Source organism: Coffea arabica, chromosome 1e (genome assembly GCF_036785885.1).
Source record: "Coffea arabica cultivar ET-39 chromosome 1e, Coffea Arabica ET-39 HiFi, whole genome shotgun sequence".
NCBI lineage: Eukaryota > Viridiplantae > Streptophyta > Magnoliopsida > Gentianales > Rubiaceae > Coffea > Coffea arabica.
Genome location: NC_092311.1, coordinates 1,556,457 through 1,576,904, shown reverse-complemented (window position 1 = coordinate 1,576,904; position 20,448 = coordinate 1,556,457). Strand labels below are relative to the sequence as shown.

At 40.8% G+C, this 20,448-nt stretch overlaps 1 protein-coding gene and 2 non-coding genes across 5 annotated transcripts; 1 reads left to right on the top strand and 2 right to left on the bottom strand.

Annotated features, from left to right (window-relative positions):
- The first annotated feature begins 225 nt into the window (after positions 1–225).
- On the top strand, positions 226–8,213 carry LOC113700052 (putative disease resistance protein RGA3). Of its 3 annotated transcripts, none has more exons than XM_027220495.2 (6): positions 226–3,917; positions 4,897–4,938; positions 5,213–5,432; positions 5,601–5,647; positions 6,990–7,264; positions 7,386–8,213. In XM_027220495.2, the coding sequence occupies exon 1, from the start codon at positions 457–459 to the stop codon at positions 3,886–3,888; it is 3,432 nt and encodes a 1,143-aa protein (XP_027076296.2). In that variant the 5' UTR covers positions 226–456; the 3' UTR covers positions 3,889–3,917; positions 4,897–4,938; positions 5,213–5,432; positions 5,601–5,647; positions 6,990–7,264; positions 7,386–8,213. The 3 variants fall into 3 exon arrangements, with proteins under 3 accessions (XP_027076296.2, XP_027076288.2, XP_071906883.1); XM_072050782.1 differs by lacking the exon at positions 4,897–4,938 and having other exon boundaries at positions 688–804; positions 915–3,917; XM_027220487.2 differs by lacking the exon at positions 4,897–4,938 and having other exon boundaries at positions 228–3,917.
- Positions 8,214–12,895: 4,682 nt separating this feature from the next.
- Positions 12,896–13,002, bottom strand: LOC113719369 (small nucleolar RNA R71). The gene has a single exon (XR_003454870.1). It is a non-coding gene; the product is annotated as a small nucleolar RNA R71 (small nucleolar RNA).
- Positions 13,003–19,744: 6,742 nt separating this feature from the next.
- LOC113719375 (small nucleolar RNA R71) lies at positions 19,745–19,851 on the bottom strand. Its single transcript, XR_003454871.1, has one exon. It is a non-coding gene; the product is annotated as a small nucleolar RNA R71 (small nucleolar RNA).
- Between the last annotated feature and the right edge of the window lie 597 nt (positions 19,852–20,448).

Below are 20,448 nucleotides of genomic sequence, written 5' to 3'. Positions count from 1 at the left end.
AGTGTGGTCACTTTCTAAAACCAAACAAGATTCAGACCAAATTATGTATTAAATTCATCCTCCAAGGATTAACAATAAGGATATGCATGTGACCAAAATAGCAATATGATTCTCACTCTCCTTTTTTACAATTTGATTGTGGACCAAAGTAAGTGTCCTCGTTGGATGGAACAACCATTCAAATTGTCTACAACAAAAAATAATGCTGGAGGCCCCAGCATTCAACCAGAGAACGTGGTGCCCCAACAACTACAATAATTGAGAAAGTTACGGTTAAAATGCCAAAGCAAAAGCTTACAACCTTGTCAGAGAAGAATTGTACGTCTATGCGGAGTAATTATTAATGCTCCTTTCTTCATAGCCAATTATACTAAGCCTAGATAATATTACCAGTTCCTGGCTGCAAAAAACCTTCCAAACCATCTTGATCTCAACACTGAATCCAGGGCAGAAAAAATGGCCGACCCTGTTACCGGTGCAATAGTTCAGGTCGCCTTGCAAACGGCACTGTCTCTTGCCTCTTCTGGGATTGGGAGTTTACTTGGGTTCAAGAAGGATGTGGACAACATTAGACAATCTCTTACCTTTATCAATGCTGTCTTGGCTGGTGCCGAGGAAAGGCAACAAAACCAGGGCCTGGCAACTGAGGAAAGGCAACAAGACCAGGACCTGACAACTAAGGAAACTCAAGAATGGTTGAAGAGCCTCGAAGAGTTTGCTTATAATGCTTGCAGTGTGTTGGATAAGCTCCACTATGAATCTCTTCGTCACAAGGTGGAGTCCCGAAACCCACACAAGCTGAAGGTACGCTGCTTCTTCTCCTTCTCTAAGTTTAATCCAATTCTTCGCTGGAGAATGGTTTGTAAGTTCAGGGACATCAAACTTAACTTGGATAACATCTATAACCAAGCCAGGGTATTCGGGGGGCCATTGGTGAGAGGTGGCCTCCCTGCTGCTGTTGGAGACACAAGAAGTCGGCAGCCCACCGACTCTGTTCCTCCTGAGCTAATATTTGGAAGAGACAATGACAAATCAAATATATTGGAGATGTTGTTGGACGAATCTAATCATAAGTTTGTATCCGTTATTCCCATAACTGGCGAGGAAGGGTTGGGCAAAACAAATTTGGTTAAATCAATATACAACCACCAGAGAATGGGGAAATTTGGCGTAAAGTTGTGGGTTTGTGTATCGAAAAGAGTTTCAATAGAGGAGCTTTTCAAACTCATTTTATTGCAATTGACGGTAGAAAAGGTTGACAGGGAAAATAGGAATGGCATCGTTGGAAAAATTGGGAAGCAACGACGGGGAAAAAGATTTGGCGAGGACGATAGGAATGCCATTGTTCAACAAATTGGAAGTCAATTACAGGGAGAAAGATATTTCCTAGTCCTTGATGATGTGTGGGATGATAATCCGAAATTGTGGGATGACTTATTCATCACCTTGGAGAGAATCAATCAAACCATTGGAAGCTGGTGTCTTGTCACCACTCGTTCAGATTCAGTGGCACGTAGTGTGTCTGTTGCTTTGAGGAGAGAACATGAAGTCTATGCCTTAAGAAAACTACATGATGAGGATTGTTGGTATATCCTATTAAAGAAAGCATTTGGAGAAAAAGAAGCACCTGATGAACTGGAAAAAATTAAAGAGAGAATACTTCAAAGATGTGATGGTCTACCAGCTACTGCATGTCTAATTGGACTTCAGTTACGTAACTTAGATTTAAACAAAAAAGAGGAGTCGGGATCAATTTTGGATAAGCTTTTGAGTTTGGATAATTTATCATCTCCATCCATTAAGAAGTGTTTTGCATATTGTTCTATGTTTCCCAAGGATACTAAGATAGAACGGGATATGCTAATCGAACTTTGGATGGCAGAAGGTTTCCTCCCAACATGTCCTAATAACCAAACGATGATGGAGGAAACTGGAATGAATCATTTGAGAATTTTATGGGAGAGTTGGTTGTTGGAAGAAATAAGACATGATTTTTGGGAAGTATATTATAAGATGCAAGATGTGGCGCACAAACATGCAAAGTCAATGTCAAAGTCTACCAAAGTCATTAGTGATAGGGAGACTGGTAATGTACACAATGGTGATCTGGTTCGTTACCTTGCAGTAGACTCACTTGGAGAAGACAGAGAAGAACTTTTTAAGAGTCTAAAAACTTCTTTGCTTCATACATTGTTTGTAAGGAGCAGTAGCTCATCTGGTGATGTGCTAATGAAGTTGAAGAATTTGTACGTTCTGAATCTGTCTGGCGTAAGAAATCAGAAGCTACCAAAGTCAATTGGCAAACTGATACACTTGCGGTTTATTGACTTTTCAGATTCTGGAAGTGGGACTTTGCCCCAATCTGTTTGTAAACTCTATAATTTGCAGACGCTGAGGCTAAATAGTGGTACTCTTAAAGCTCTTCCGAAGGAGATGAGCAATTTGATCAGCATGAGGCATCTCCACTATCAGAATCCTGATGATAAATTTGAAATGCCATTGAAGATGGGGCGGCTGACTTGCCTTCAGACACTAGAGTTCTTCAACGTCGGTCGAAAGAAGGGTCGACGAATTGGAGAGCTTGGATTCTTGAAAAACCTCAAAGGCAAATTAGTTATACGCAATCTTCAATTGGTGAAGGATAAGGAAGGAGCTGAGGAAGCAAAACTATCTGAAAAGGCAAATCTATTTAGGCTGTATCTTGAGTGGGCCCTTGATCGAGAAGGCGACGACTACAACGACGTAGATGTGTTGGATGGCCTTCCACCCCACCCAAATTTGGAGGAGCTGAAAATTCAAGGTTTTATGGGGGATCAATTTCCTCAATGGTCAATGGATTTGCCAACAACACTCCCCAAGTTAGTGAGTTTGGGATTTGAAAACTGCAACAGATGCACAGAACTTCCTCCTCTGCAAAACCTCACGTCTCTTAAGGAGCTGACGATTCATAAATGCGGTGGGTTGACGAGTCTGCGCGGTGACATGCTGCAGTCTTGTACCTCTCTCCAGAAGCTTCGGGTGATTGAATGCCACAATCTTACCTCCTTTCAGCCTGATTTGCAACACACGCCTTCTCTCTTAGAGGTGGAGTTACGGGGATGTCCCAATCTGGAGGAGTTGAAAATTCGAGGTTTCATGGGGGATCAATTTCCTCAATGGTCAATGGATTTGCCAACAACACTCCCCAAGTTAGTGAGTTTGGGATTTGATAACTGCAACAGATGCAGACAACTTCCTCCTCTGCAAAACCTTACGTCTCTTAAGGAGCTGACGATTCATAAATGCGGTGGGTTGACGAATCTGCCCGCTGATATGCTGCAGTCTTGTAGCTCTCTCCAGAAGCTTCGGGTGACTGAATGCCACAATCTTACCTCCTTTCAGCTTGATTTGCGACACACGCCTTCTCTCTTAGAGATGGAGTTGTGGGGATGTCCCAATCTGAAAACTAGTACGACGCCCCGAGGATTTGGTTTCCTCACTGGTTTAAGGACACTTTCAATTGGTCCCTTCTCAGATGATGATGAAGAAGAAAATTCTCTGGTTTACAACAAATTTGATTGGTCTGGATTGACATCCTCCTCCTCCTCCTCCTCTTCATCCACACTTGAGGTACTAAAATTACGTGGGTTGCCACACATGAAGACTCTGCCAGGTCAGCTCCGAGATTTGACCACCCTCAAATCACTAGCTCTACATGACTTTGGTGAAGTAGAAACCTTACCCGATGCCATAAGTTGCCTCGCCAATTTAACATATCTGTCTATTGATGGTTCTCCACTATTAAAGGAAAGGTTCACTTCTCAGAGCAGCAGCCCCGATGAGTGGTCCAAGGTTCCTCCTCGTATTCAAAACATAAGCATAGATGGTCAACCGTTAGTTCGTCAATAAATCAAATCCCAATGCTTCTTCTCAATCATGTAAGATTGCTTCTTCTCTATTTCTTTTTATTCACCTTACAATCAATCTCTTTGTCGTTTTGAGATATGCCTTCTCTTCTCCTCCTCCTCTGATTATCCATCTCGTGAAAAAAACAAGAGAGTTGAATTCCCAGTGGTTATTCTTCCCAATTTTCTCTCCTCCCTTTTTCTTGTCCTATTGTATCAGTAATTAGCATATCTTATATGGTTGAAAACATTAGTGCTCTTCATTTTCCCCCTCTTAACAACTTAATACTCTGTAACCATGAATTAGCATGAAAACAAGCCACTGTTCCGACTTTTATCTCTCAGTATAACAGCAAGTGATGGCCCAATTTATTGAATGTCTGCGTTATATTTTCTAAACTAGCTAGCATCTGAATGCATAAGATTTTCATGGGTCACCCAAAGATGTACGCATAAACAAGTGGTCAACCAAATCAACATAAAACCTCAGAAAAAACTCTTCAAAATTGAGATTCTACAGGGGAAAAATGGCTGCTTTGAAATTTAATCTCTTGAAGATACTTTTCTTGTTTCATGTTCCCATCACATACAGCAGTAGCACACTTCTTTTATCACAGATTTGGACCTCCAATTCATACCAGCAACTCTTGACCTTGCTCCTTTTCCAGTTCCTGCCAAGTGGATTATGATTGTCTATTGCATGCAAAACTAAAGTAAATTCTTGTTGTATTTAATCTTCCTCAGCACCATACATATCGCTGATATTAAATTATTTTTGCTGTGATTGTGTTACAAATTGCCCACCGTTTTTTCAGGTTATGAGTTGTAATTACTTACTTCCTGCTTGGAACAAGAGTAGACTAAGAGTAGGGCAAATTGTACACGTGACTGCTTATTTATTTAGCTTAAAAGCCAACAAGACACAGATTTTGGCTTTTCATTGGATTGACTGAACTATTTGAAATATCTTGCTCACTACATACTGTCTAAGATCGAATTTTCTATTTTCCAGTGACCTTAGGCTCAAAGCTCAACTGGAAATCTACAATGGCTGGTAATTAATAATTACAGAGCATGCATCTTTGAGAATTGTGTTGAACCAGATCCTGTTTCAGTTAGACTGAAATGTTTATGTTGGCACTCTTTTCTTTCATCTTGGTGCCTTAGTTAGCCAACGCCTGATGTCCTTATCTTGGGAGCTTGCACACTCTCAATGTGCCTTTTTAATCATGAGGTGCAATTGTCCAAACTAACATGCTATAACACTGTGCATTTGCTTATTTTTTCCAGGCTTCTTATCTTTGAAACTAACTGACGCTAAATTACAGAAGTTGTAGGTCTGGATTTTGATTGCTCAGTGACTGTAACTGGCCCGTACAAGCTGCTGGCCAAAAATTTCTTGCCCCAACTTATCTGGAGTACTTTATGAAACCATCATTACCATGGCCTTCTGATGATCATTATTGGCATCTTGTTGGCAACAGAGCTCGTATTAGAGTCACACATTAACCATTGGAGTTTTTGCCAACTTTCAAGAGTAACACTGAGGTTAGCACATTTATTTTAACCAAATAAATATTTGTGTATGGTATCAAGTCTTATTACCTGCTCATTATTGTTAGGGTGAAAACTAACAAAAAGAAACTCTTACTTTCTGTAAGATTTCCAGCTCAAAAACGTAATGGAACTTCTTGTTCAATCTTATTTATAATGCAGGCAGCATGCTTTCTTGGGATTTTTAAATCTGAGCTCATCCAACTCAGGTACTCACCACCATTAACTGTGAAAAGTTTTATTTACTTATTTACTTGCTAGAAACAAATAATGTGTTATATTCTGGAATAAAGCGTCAGATGAATGTATGTCCCAGCACAGAAATATGTGGGTTTGCTAACATAGAAAGATTTCAGACCATTTAAATTGTAGATTTTTTCTCCTTTTTTCTGTAGGAGAACATACTCCAGTGAAACTCTTAAGAAGAATTTTATTTATTGCCTTAGTTGAGGTGATATATGTATTGTGACAAAAATGATTAAGTAACAAGAGTTTGAAAGTTTTAGAGGGTCTGCTTCCAAGGATATATGCATTGCTTTGCTCACCACCTTTCTTGAAGCTGCATCTTAGCTCCATTACATACAACATGATTTTCTGAGTTTTCATGTTCTCTTTGTAGCTAAAAATAGCATGTCTAGAATGATTCTGTTGCCATAAGATTCCTAGTTATTCCAAAATTTCTTGGTCTATATGATGTTCAGTAAATCTTATGTTGGTGGTCACTTAACAAAAATTGAAGAATTGCATGAAGTACTTCTTTTCATTTTTGATTGGTGTCTTTCTTAGGTTTTTGCATCATGATTCAAAGTTATAGGTACTTTATAAACATTACCATTAACAGGCGATGGTTACATGACTTCATTGGAAGCTTGAGTTATTATCTCGTTTCTGTAGTTAATAACCAAATGCACAAGATTTTCTTGGGTGACCAAAGCAAGTTTTGCTTAAAAGAGAAGTGAAACAATCAACTAATCAAGCAACATGTTAAAGAAATTAAGATTTGACTTGACTTTGCTTATCATGTATGTCAGCCAATCTGTTGTACATTATGATTTCTAAGATTAGCTCTCTCTTTAACTCGCGATTTGTATGAGGATGAAACGGGTTCTCTGAACTTTCACCTGTGGAAAATGTAATTGCATTTTGTATGCCAAAGCACACTCCTTTCTCCAGTACTTTCCTAGCTGATTTTTGTGGTCTTTTGCTTAGACGAACAGAGGACAGAATTTTGAAGCCTCTTCAGCACGATCTTTATGGCTGGAACTCAATAACTTTTGGCCTGCATTTCCTCCAAATAGCCCATCAACGTTTAAAACAACTGGCAGTCTAGTTTTGTTGATTTTACATGTCCAATTCTGTATTATTGCTAAAGTCAGCTCATTCCATTTAAACTTGTGATTCTAAGGCGATGAAATGGTTTCTCTGAACTTTTACCTCTTGATAATGAACTTGCAATCTTATCTGAACCATTTGATTAGTAATTGCTATCAGAGTCACATATGATGGTTTTCTGACACATTTTTCCTTTGTTTTGGCTTTCTCCCCATGAAGACAACGGTCAATCGAGGAGGTTTTGCAGCTATTGGTCATCAATTTCATGTATTGGTTCAAAATTTCATATTATGCATAAAACAAAAGAAATCGTGTCATGATGAAGATATTATTGAGGTAGCCAAGGAAGATGTACTGTTCAAGCAATGAAGTTGTACTATTTTGAAGCATTCCAGTAGCTAGTCAACCCTGCTTGCTGCTCTTAATGAATCCATCTTGATAAAGGCTCTTAAGCTCTCTCTGCTTTTATGATTGTTGGTGCTACTACTTTTATGGTGAGTTTTTTCTTTTAGGGCTTTGGTTACAATGACACAGAACCTGCACTTATCTGAAAATTTCTTTTGGCTTTATTCTATGCTATATGCCGTCTTGAGTTTGAGTATTTGTGCTTTGCAGTGATTTTAGGCCCAAAGCTCAACAGGGAACCTCATCGATGGCTCTTACTGTCTTGAGCTTGATTTGGGGCAAAGCATGGATAAGATAATGAAGAAGTTTCCAAATATCCGCAAACTGAAATGCGGTCTCGCTGAAACAGAAAAATCTTGTGGGGATTGGAACAGGATTGTGGCAATGGACTTTCTGAGACGACTGGAGTCAGTGAAGCTGTCTTTTTAGGGTGTGAAAGAGAAGGATTATGAGTTCAGTTTCCCCATGAATCTAAAAAAGTTGACCCTGGAAGTATTTCCCTGGAGTATGATTCCTCAATAGGAAGACTACCTAATCTTGAGGTTCTCAAATTACTGGGTACAAAAGCTGGTGGGGAAGAAATATGGAACATGGAAGAAGGGGAGTTCCCTAAACTCAAATTCTTGAAATTGGAATTGTTGTGCATTGTCAGGTGGACGTGCTCCGGTGATCATCTCCCCTGTCTTCCGAAATTGGTTTTGGAAAGCTGCTTGAACTTGGAGGAGCTTCCTTCTTGTTTGGGGGAAATTCCAACTCTTGAATTGATTCAGGTGCATCGCTGTCCGGGCCATGTTGGAAGTTTGGTTCAAGAGATTAAGGAAGAAGAGATGAACGGGGGAAATGTGAATCTGAAAATCCTTGTCTTAGATCAAAGAAGATTGTGAATACTTCTTTATGTTTACTTTCAGATTCAGAGGAATACTGAGACCAGTCCTTTTTTTAAAAGATTAGAAGGATGAGCTCCCTGTAATGCATATATGTAAATGAAGATGCTTTAACAACAAATCAATGTAGGTTTTGACATATTGATCACGAAAATGCTGACTGTGGATACAATTTCTTCAAATGATTAAACCTGAAATATGTTAAAGATTGCATTATAGATTTTGATGTAGCCCAATGGACAATGTCATTGTTCGTCCTAGATAATGGTACATCCATTATAGCTCCTCTCCGTGCTTCCTTTTCAGGTTCTACCCATCTAAACAGCCATAAAGAAAACATCAGGCCTCCAAACCACGACCCCTCCAGATTATTCATAGTTGTTTTCCAATAGACTCTGCTCAAGCTATCAACATTCAGTAGTTATATTAAGACAAGAAGCATTAGAGTAGTTTGAGCTTGTGCCAAAAATGTGTGGAAACAGCAGAGACCTCGAGCTAGGAAACTCTAGAACTTATATACCAAGGAACCTCCATTATCTATCAAACTACATATCCAAGTGGGAGGTATGTATAAGTTTAGGGATTTAAGTGTCCCATTTTGAAGTTTAGGGACTGAAGTGGGTAATCGTCCAAAGTTTGGGGGGACAAAGTGGTATTAATCCCCAGAAAAACCAAAGACATTAGGCTGGCCACTCTGATGGATGACATCAACAATTTAAGCTCTTTGTTGCAAAAATGCTCTTTTTGTTTAGATATAGCAAATGACAATATAAGTAAATATGTTAGTACTTATGTAGTAGGTATTTGTAGTGATGAGGAATTGAATAATTCTCAAGGTGTTTAACACCTTTGTATTGCCTCTCGGAACCGTTGCTCTACAAGGGTAAAGTTCTGATTTTATCAATATAACTTTTGTTGTTTCTGAGAAAAAAAAAAAAAAAAGAAGCTTACTTGTCAGTTAGGCATCTTTAGACCTTGTTTGGATTGTATTCTTTTGTAGAAAATTTTTTCAGATTTTTCCAAGAATATATCTTGACACATTTTCTAATAATATTTTTAGCTCATACGCATCATATTAAAACAAGTGCTACAGTCTATTTTCCTACAAAAAAATTCCAAAAAAATTACTATCCTATAGCATATATTTTACTCTAATGTTTGTGTTTGCACGGATTGAGTCCCTCATAGCAAACTAAAGCATATATTTTACTCTAATTCTTGGATAATGGAATGATAAAGATATTTGACACATGTATCAATAGATGAGGGAGGACAAGCTAATGATTTGCAGTCATTGTTTGCTTAAGTAGCAATAGCAAGGACAAATCATATTGCCATAGCTCAAAATTTATTTTCCGAGCAAATTTTGTTAAAATGACGCATTACGTCCAAACTACATTTGGACCTGAGAAGGGCAAATTTAGTAGTTTATGCAAAAAATTATTGTGGAAATAAAATTTGTGTTGTGACATTAGAGCCATTATTTTTTTTTCACCATAGCTGTCAAAAATTGCAAAATTTCAAATATGAAGGGTGCTGCAAATGGAGGTAGTAATGAAAGAAAGGAAATAAAAGATTGGTAGACGTTGAAGTTACATTTACGTAATTCATCCTTTGATATTAGATTTTGCACACTGGAGCTTAAGTTAGGTAATTGTAAATCATGTGGAGACCAATGCTTTGTTTGGGAGCTTAGATTTGACAGGAAATGAGAAGAAAGTGAGAGAATATAGCTCTTTTATGATGTTTGGGAGTTGTGGAGTGATGGAAAAAAAAAAAGAGAAAATGAGAAGATTTTGGATGCATTTACAGTTAATAATACTTTTCCAACAAAACAGAGTTGAAGCAAGCTTTCTGAAATTGTTTAAAATACCAAATTTATACTTAAATGTCTATTAAACAAAATTTTATTGGCATATGTATCCAATATCATTTTATTTCTTTACTAAAATCCCAAACAATATCAAAACTAAATCTCTTCTTTTCTTTTCTTTCATGACTTGAGCTTTCTCTTCTTTTCTTTTCTGTCTAAAACTCCCAAACTAGCTGCAAATGTTGAAAATGTTAGTACCTCTTAACTGTCAAGATGGCTTGCATGGATGCAGATAACAATCAGAGTGTCCTTTAACAGTGTGAAAAGATGTCAAGCTAATGACTATCTAACCGAAATCTATTGGTAGCTGCATGTATTTAGAATTTAGATGCAAATTAGGTCATTGAATATGCTTTTGATACTAATCAAACTCCAAGTGCTAGCTTCCATCTACCACGGTGTTTTAACTGGATTGAGATGCTGATCTTCTTCCGAGTGAATCCCTCTACCTTACAAACTGGGGCTTTAAGTCAGGCTGCATAAACAGAGGAAACTTCAATGTGCTCTCCAAATTTACCTTGCACGCCCAACTCTGCATCTTGTTTCTTAATTTTAACGTGGCGTGAGAATATGCTGAAGTTTATGGCCCTTCCCATTGATTGTATTATTGTTCTTGCAATTCTAACTACTCATGTCAAAATGATCAATTCTTAACTATGCTGAAGTTTTGCTTCCCACCACCATTAGCATGCTTGATAGAGCCGTTATTTGGCACGTTTTGCACTGTCATCTTGTCCTAATTTTGGCTATTCATGGTGCTAAGGAAGGGGATTTCACTCATATTTGACATTTGTGTGAATTGTAGGTGGTTAGCATTAAAAAGATATCGCGGGGAAAAATTTCCAGAAGACTTGTCGTCCCAGGGCGTGACCACGCCTTGGAAGGTGGACGAAACCGAAAGACGGACCGTGGTCCACGTGAACCCGGAGCGTGGGATCAAAACTCCAAAGGAGATACCTTTTGCAATCAATTGGGCCAGACGTCTGTTTGCTTCTTGACTTCTCTTGGGCGGCACTGCATATAAAAAGGAAAAAGAGATTCAGAATCGGGAGTTAGCTTTAGTTTTCTTTTTGGCTACTTTTTGTCAGACGCCGCCCTTCGCTTTTGTTTCTTCGGGGGCAGCAAATTAGATAGGAATTTTGACATCGAATAAAAAACGCTAGCTTTAGTTTTTTTCCTTTTCCCAGGCGCTAGACGCCCCTTTCTCTGTTGACTTTCAACTTTTCCGCTGGACAGTTCATTCGTAGCTTTGGCTTTGTAATTGGGACTCCGAAGCAGGGACGAAGGCAGGGCCTTTTCGGTTGTTATTGCAGTTAATTTCCCTTTCCCAATTCCTTGGCAAATAATTGAATGAAGTCAATTAAACCACGCGGGATTGAAACGATGAGGACCGGCTAATTTCCTCCTCTACCCAAAGGTTGACGCGAAGGCGCGGTCCATAATATCTGTGAGATCTAACCGAATCTTCATTATTTCCTCCGATTAATTGCTATTCGTGCATTTCCTGAATTAATTGTTCATGGGTATTTTATTAATTGAATATCAACGGCCGGGTATTTGATTTAATTTAATAGCCTGCTGCCACGTTAATTAAATAGAATCCGTAATTGTTCATTTAGTTAACACCCCGTGGCAACCACCATAATTGGTTTTATGATGGGGAAATGCAAGATCTAGTTTAAATAAACCCTCTTAGCGTGTTTATTGGTTAGGGTTGGGTTCTTCTAATTTTAATGCAATTGGGTAATTAAATTCCTAAGGTCGTACCTAGGGTTGTTATCTGGTTAGGGAAGCAATCAATGGTCGTACCTTGACTGTCGAAAAGGTAAGGAAGAATTGGTTGTCAGACCTTATTGATAGCTATAACCAATCTAGTGATGAATGGGTGAAATATCTTTGCATCGATGATCATTTAATTGGACAGTGCCTGAGCAGTTGATCCTTTGGGTAGAACTTTTATTAATTGCTATTTTTAGTTAATTGTGCTTTGTGAGTTGGTTTTGAATTTAGTTCGCTTTGTTTTTATTTTACTTTTATTTTATTTATTCCTCTCCCATTGAAAATCCCCCAAATTTTGCTCTGCTGATTTGGAAAGAAATAATTTCCTACCTGCTCCCTGTGGAATCGACCCTACTTGCCATTGTACGCAAAATTAGTATTTTTATAGACAACATCGGTATCTCGGATCAAGCAAACTCTTCGGGAACAGGGTGAATCAAGTAACCCATTGCACACCTAGGGTCCCTGCTCCAGTACTTGGATTTGTTCTATAATTATTTAATTGAGGTGGTAATTAGGACTTTTTAGTAATTATTATTGCACAGGTTCGGCACCTGTCAATTTTTGGCGCCGTTGCCGGGGAGTTGGCATTTGGATTATTTGTTTCTTTTCAAATTTAGTTTTTATTTTATTTTTATTTTATTTTTATTTTATTTTATTTTTCTTGGTATTTTTGCTAGTTTATGCCCCGTTCTTCTCGCACAGGTGACTTGGTATACGATCCTGAGGTTGAGAAGGCAGCGCGTAGGCGGAGGCAAGAGACCAAGAGACAAAAAGAAAGGCACTTATTTGCTGCAGACGAATCAGCGGAAGACGAAGTAAGCATGGCCAACACCCAAACATTGAGGGAACTGGCTGCCCCGGAGTTGACTCATCAGCCCTTATGCATCACATTCCCCACTTTGGCAGAGAATACTGCTTTCGAGCTGAAGTCGGGGTTGATTCACCTTCTACCTTCTTTCCATGGTCTCTCTGGCGAAGAACCCCACAAACATGTCAAGGAGTTCGAGGTAGTTTGCTCCAGCATGAAACCTCCTGGGGTCACTGAGGAGCAGATAAGACTTAGAGCTTTCCCCTTCTCTCTCAAGGATTGGCTATACTACCTACCAGCGGGTAGTATTACCACATGGGTACAGTTAAAGAAGAAATTTTTGGAAAAATTCTTCCCTGCATCCCGGGCTGCAAGCTTGAGGAAGGAGATTTGCGGCATCAAACAATATCCCGGTGAGTCCCTGTATGAATACTGGGAAAGGTTTAACAAGTTGTGCACTAGATGCCCACAGCATCAAATTAGTGAGCAACTGTTAATCCAATACTTCTATGAGGGGCTCCAATCAACAGACAAGAGTATCATTGACGCTGCCAGTGGGGGAGCACTTGCAAACAAGACACCGAGGGAAGCGTGAGAGCTCATCGAAGCCATGGCAGAGAACTCCCAACAATTTGGCTTCCGTGAGAGCAACCCTCCCCGTAGAGTCAACGAGGTAGAGACTTCATCCTTACAGCAGCAACTGTCAGAATTAACATCGGTTGTTAGGCAATTAGCCATGAGAGACATGCCGCGAGCGAAAGTATGTGGAATCTGCACTAGCATGGACCATTGCACAGACTCGTGCCCCATTTTGCAAAAGGACGGGGCAGAACAGGTAAACATGGCCGGAGGCGTGCCCGCGCCCCGCAGGCAGTACGACCCATACTCCAATACGTACAATCCGGGCTGGAGGGACCATCCCAATCTTAGTTATGGGAACAGGCAGCAAAATTCATTTCCAAATCGTCCACCAGGATTCAGCCAGCCATGGCAACCAAAATCTCAACCCTCGTCCTCCAATTCAGGGAGCTCCCTGGAGGATCTAGTCAAAAACCCGGCCACGACTACTACTAACCTGGCCACGACTACTACCCAGCTTCAACAGGAGATCAGATCCTTGGCCGCGAATACCGCGCAGCTCCAGCAGGACACCAAAGCGGACAAGAAGGACCAAGACGGTCGAATAAGTCAACTGGCAACTGCCATCAACCGCTTGGAGTCCCACGTTTATGGGAAACTACCATCGCAACCCGAGGTGAATCTCAGGAATGTAAGTGCCATGACGCTGAGGAGTGGCAAGGAACTGGAAGGGCCTAAAGTGGAAAGTTCAAAAAGCAAAAATGAAGAGGAGATAGAGAAGGAAATTGAAGAGGAAGGGCGTATTCGCAAGGATCCTAAGGTAGCCTTCACTTCTCCGCCCACTATTAAATCTAACTTACCTCCTTTTCCTTGCAGGCTGGAGAAGACAAAAAAGGTAGAGAAGGAAAAAGAGCTTTTGGATGTGTTCCGAAAGGTGGAAATTAACATCCCTTTACTGGATGCAATCAAGCAGATACCTAAATATGCTAAATTTCTCAAGGATCTGTGCACCCATAAGAGGAAACTGAGAGGGGACGAAAGAGTAGCGGTGGGAGAGAATGTGTCAGCAATGCTCCAAAGAAAGCTCCCACCCAAGTGTGGAGATCCAGGTATGTTCACGATCTCCTGTAAGATAGGGAATACACCGATCAGGAAAGCAATGTTAGATTTAGGGGCGTCAATCAATGTGATGCCAAAGACCATTTTTGCTTCTCTAAACCTTGGGCCACTTAAAGAAACAGCCATCATAATCCAACTAGCTGATCGCACAAATGCATATCCAGAGGGGCTAGTTGAAGATGTCTTGGTTCAGGTAAATGAATTGGTCTTTCCTGCAGATTTCTATATCTTGGACATGGGAGATGAAAAATCATTAAACCCGTCACCTATCCTGTTAGGTAGACCATTTCTTAGCACTGCCAGGACTAAAATAGATGTGAATGAGGGTACTTTGTCAATGGAATTTGATGGTGAAACTGTGAATTTCAATATTTTTGAGGCGATCAAGTATCCAGAAGAATCTAACTCGGTCTTTGCTTTGAGCGTTATTGAGCCTTTTGTGCAGGAAATTTTCGAATTAGATGGCAAAAACGCTTTGGAAGTGGCTCTAGTCAAGCATCTGGAGTTGGGTGTAACTCCTGATGTGGACCTACGGGGAGATTTGCTCCATGCTGTGGAAGCCTTACACTCACTTCCACCCGTATCCCCAAGGTATGAACTTACTTCACTTTTTATGTCAGAGGCTCAAACAAAGCTGCTTCCTTCAGTTGTGCAGGCACCAGAGTTAGAATTAAAGCCTCTGCCGAAGCATCTTAAGTACGCATTCCTAGGAGACCGGGAGACACTGCCGGTAATCATCTCTGCACACCTGTCTCCAAGTCAAGAAGACAAACTAGTGCGGATCCTGAGGGAGCATAAGGAGACAATTGGGTGGAGTATAGCAGATATCAAGGGAAGAAGTCCATCCTTATGTATGCACCGAATTCGACTCGAGGAAGATGCGAAGCCGGTAAGACAGGCTCAAAGAAGATTGAACCCCCTGATGATGGAAGTTGTGAAAAAGGAGATACTCAAACTCCTAGAAGTGGGGATCATTTTTGCTATCTCGGATAGCCCATGGGTGAGTCCTGTCCAGGTAGTCCCGAAAAAGGCGGGAGTGACCGTGGAGGAGAACCAGGACGGTGATATGGTCCCGGTCAGGAAAGCCACTGGCTGGCGCCAGTGCATCGATTACCGGAAGCTCAATTCTGTGACTAAAAAGGACCATTTCCCTCTCCCGTTTATTGACCAGATGGTAGAACGATTGGCAGGTCGTGTTTACTATTGTTTCTTGGATGGTTTTTCAGGTTACTTTCAGATCGCGATAGCACCGGAAGACCAGGAGAAGACTACATTCACATGCCCGTTCGGTACATTTGCTTATCGCAGGATGCCTTTCGGTCTCTGCAATGCTCCGGCAACTTTTCAAAGGTGCATGGTAAGTATTTTCTCAGAATATGTGGAAAAAATAATTGAGGTATTCATGGATGATTTTAGTGTGTACGGGGACAGTTTTGATGAATGCCTTGAGAATCTGGCTTTAATTCTGAAAAGATGTATAGAAACGAATTTGGTGCTTAATTGGGAGAAATGTCACTTTATGATAGATCATGGCATTGTCTTAGGGCACGTCGTGTCAGCTAAGGGCATAGAGGTAGATAAAGCTAAAATTGACCTTATTTCTGCTCTACCTTACCCCGTATGTGTCCGGGAAGTGCGTTCGTTTTTGGGTCATGCAGGTTTTTATAGGAGCTTTATCAAAGACTTTTCGAAGATCGGAGCACCCCTGTTCAAACTACTGCAGAAAGACGTGCCGTTTGATTTCACAAGTGAATGTAAGGTGGCGTTTGATAAATTGAAGGAGTCACTGACATCGCCGCCTGTCATTCAACCCCCAGATTGGAACCTTCCGTTTGAAATTATGTGCGACGCAAGTGACTATGCCGTGGGGGCCGTGTTGGGCCAAAGAATTGGAAGAGCACCACACGCGATCTATTATGCGTCGAGGGCCTTAAGTGGAGCCCAACTTAATTACTCCACGACGGAGAAAGAATTACTAGCTGTTGTTTTTGCACTAGAAAAATTTAGGTCATATCTATTGGATGCAAAAGTAATAGTTTTCTCTGATCATGCAGCCTTGAGGTACTTGCTGGCAAAGAAGGATGCTAAACCAAGGCTGATCAGGTGGATTTTACTCCTGCAGGAGTTCGACCTAGAAATCAAGGATAAGAGTGGAGCTGAGAATTTGGTGGCTGATCATTTGAGCCGGTTGCTCACAAATCAAGATGATCTACCGTTGAGAGAGTCATTCCCTGAGGAGCAACTTCTAGCCATTGATTCGTCAATACCTTGGTACGCGGACATTGTTAATTTTTTGGTAACAAATCAATTACCTGCAGGGTGGTCAAAAGCTAAAAGGGATAAGTTAAAGAGTGATGCCAAACACTACCTTTGGGATGACCCCTACCTGTGGAGGCAATGTTCAGACCAAGTTATAAGAAGGTGTGTAAGTGCAGGTGAGTTTCACTCTATTTTGACTTTCTGCCATTCGTTTGCATGTGGAGGGCATTTTGGTCCAAAGAGGACAGCTCGTAAAGTGCTAGAAAGTGGTTTTTATTGGCCTACTTTGTTTAGGGATGCATATTTGTTTTGCAAATCTTGTGATAAGTGTCAAAGGGTGGGGAATATCTCTCGAAGAGACCAAATGAGTCAAACCCCCATATTATTTGTTGAGATTTTTGATGTCTGGGGTATAGATTTCATGGGTCCCTTCCCCTCGTCTTTTGGTTTCTTGTACATTATACTTGCTGTTGACTATGTTTCCAAATGGGTGGAGGCAAAAGCCACCCGGATTAATGATTCTAGAGTGGTTGCAGATTTTATAAGATCTAACATTTTCGTCCGTTTTGGAATGCCGCGAGCCATAGTGAGTGATAGGGGCACCCACTTTTGCAATAAAACGATCACCGCCTTGTTTCGTAAGTATGGTGTGCTCCACAAAGTGTCCACTCCCTACCATCCCCAAACGAATGGTCAGGCCGAAATATCGAATAGAGAGGTTAAGTCGATCCTGGAGAAGATGGTGAGGCCTGATAGAAAGGATTGGAGTGTGAAATTGGAAGACGCTCTCTGGGCTTACCGCACTGCGTATAAAACGCCAATTGGAATGTCTCCTTACAGGTTAGTCTTTGGGAAGCCGTGCCACTTACCAGTAGAATTTGAACACAAGGCATTCTGGGCGCTCAAGCGGTGCAACATGGATCTCATGGAGGCCGGAGGACACAGAAAGCTCCAATTACAAGAGTTGGAAGAGCTAAGGAATGAAGCCTATGAGAATTCCGCAATTTATAAGGAGAAAAGCAAAGTTTTCCATGATCAACAAGTTTCGAGAAAGTCGTTTGTCGTAGGGCAAAAAGTCTTACTTTATCACTCAAGACTTAAGCTTTTTCCTGGTAAGTTGCGCTCCTGATAGGGTACAATTTGTTAGTAATTTTATTATTGATTTCCCCTTTTATCCCTGATAAATATTGTGTTAATTGCTGATATTTACTCATATTTGGTATCTGGACTTAATTTCAGGAATGAAGTAGAAAACCATCAAAAAGGAAGGACTTTATGGAAAATAGGGAGACTTCTAAGGGCTTCAATTCTTGGGCCCTTGAATTGGTGGGGGACCACAAGCTAGTGGAAGGCATCTATTCCTTTGGGCTCTTAAAAGGAAGCTATGGAAAGAGACTTGGGGGAAGGAAGTACTTTGAAGGTTTTGTCCACATGTGTGGGGACCACCTAGATAGCCTTTAGCCATCTTTCTTTTATTGCTTAAATAGAGATAACGTAGAGTAGCAGGGACATCTCTAGTTTTTAGGCTTTTAGTGTAGTTTTAAGTTTTTCCTTCTTTTGACTGGCCTCTGACACACGCCAGGTGTTCGACAAAATTTCCCAATGGGAAAAACACCTTTTATTCCTTACTTCTTAATAGAAAACGCTATGCCTTTGCAATCCATTAATTCGTGTGGTGATTTAATTATGCGGCGTGGCTAAATCTTCCATCTAGTCAAGGGTCAACTCGACGGCGCAGTCCCGAAAATCTGTGAGATCTAATTAGTTTTCACGTGTTCCTTTATTTATTAATATTTGCACGTTATCTGCTTGAATTTTCATGGGATTATTTTATTAATTGGATGTCAAGGGCCCGATGTTCAATGTGATTTATTAATCTCGTGCCAATTTAGTCAATTAAATCCGTAATTGTTTGATTGATTAATGTTAGTGGCAACTGGTGTGTTTACACATTAGGGGAACGTGCAATCTAATTTAAATAACCCTCATAGCGTGTTATTGATTAGGGCTAGGTTTTTCTAGTTATTAATGCAATTGGAAAATTAATTCATACGGTCGTACCTAGGAGTACTTTTCTGGTTAGAGGTGATTAATGGTCGTACCTTGGTCATCTATAATTTAAGGAAAAATTGGTCGTCAGACTATAACTAGCCTATTAATACATTAAGTGAACCTCTCTTGCATCAATGATCGGATGATTGGACTGTGCCTGAGTAGTTGTATCCTTGGTTAGAATTTATTTATTCTTGATTTAATTCCTGTTTTACTTGTGCTAGTGATTTATTTATTTTTAATTAAATTGTTTAATTATTTTTAGTTTCATTCCGGTGAAATCCCCCCTTATCAATTGGACTTTAAAAAGAGACAGATATCCCCAGTCCCTGAGGAGACGACCCTACTTGCCACTGTCTACTATTTAGTAATTTTTGTCAATTAATTAATTATGGTATATCGGGTTAAGCAAACTCTTCGGGAACAGGGTGAATCAAGTAACGCATTGCACACCTAGAGTCCCTGCTCCAGTACCTAGGATTGATTGTTGACTGCTTTTAGTGGTATTTAGGTTCTATATTTATTATTATTATTGCACAGGCTGACGACCTGTCAATTTTTGGCGCCGTTGCCGGGGACTGGCGTCATTATTTGTTTCTTTATTACGTTCATTTTCGCTCTAATTTTCTGGTATTTTTTCTAGTGTATGCCTCGGTCTTCTCGTACAGGTAATTTGGTTTTTGACCCTGAGGTAGGGAAGACTGCGCGTAGGATAAGGAAAGAGACCAGACAGCTCAGAGAGGAGCACTCCAGTGCTACATCTCAGAGACCTGAGTCAGAAGTTGAACCAACAGATTCATTTGGTGATTCTTCGAGTGACTCAGAGCAAGAAGAAATTCTCATGGCTAATGCACGAACATTAAGGGAGTTGGCTGCTCCTGATTTAAATCAGCAGCCTTTATGCATTACTTTCCCGAGTTTGAGTGATAACACTTCCTTTGAATTGAAATCAGGTCTAATTCATCTTTTACCTTCTTTTCATGGCTTACCAGGTGAGGAGCCGTATAAGCATCTGCAGGAGTTTGATGTCGTGTGCAATAGTATGAAACCCCCGGGGATCACTGAAGAGCAGATAAAAATGAGGGCGTTCCCCTTCTCCCTGAAAGATTCTGCGAAGGACTGGCTGTACTACCTGTCACCAGGTAGCATCACCACGTGGGACCAATTGAAGAAAAAATTTTTAGATAAATATTTTCCTGCATCCAGGGCTGCAAGCCTAAGGAAAGAAATCTGCGGGATCAAGCAACATCCAGGAGAATCACTCTATGAGTATTGGGAACGGTTCAAGAACTTGTTACACAAGTGTCCCCAGCACCAGATAAGTGAGCAGTTGCTCATTCAGTATTTTTATGAGGGGCTCCTATTCAGAGACAGGAGCATAATTGATACTGCAAGTGGAGGGGCACTGGTGAACAAGACCCCTCAGGAAGCACGGGAGCTAATAGAGGGGATGGCAGAAAATTCACAACAATTCGGTACGAGAGAGGATGTCCCAATACGCAAGGTGAACGAGATAGAGACACCATCTGTCCAGCAGCAGCTAACTGAGTTGACCTCGTTTGTGAGGCAACTGGCTGTAGAGAGAGCAACTCAGGCCAGGGTGTGCGGGATTTGCACTGGTATGGGACACTCTGCAGACATGTGCCCAATGCTTCAGGAAGAAACTGCAGAACAGGTGAACATGGCTGGCCACGCGCCCGCGCCAAGAAGAGCCTATGACCCGTACTCGAATACGTACAATCCCGGCTGGAAGGACCACCCAAATCTCAGCTATGGAGGAAATAGGCAGCCCAACTATACACCGAACAGGCAGTCTAATTTCGTGCCAAATAAGCCACCAGGGTACCAGCAGCAGTACCAACCCCGACCACCTCCGCCCCCAAGATCTGGTCCATCTTTGGAGGAGATGATGAAACA

What these genes read in the sequence shown, in the direction of transcription:
- LOC113700052 (XM_027220495.2), top strand. Translation starts at nt 457, where the DNA reads ATGGCCGACCCTGTTACCGGTGCAATAGTTCAGGTCGCCTTGCAAACG.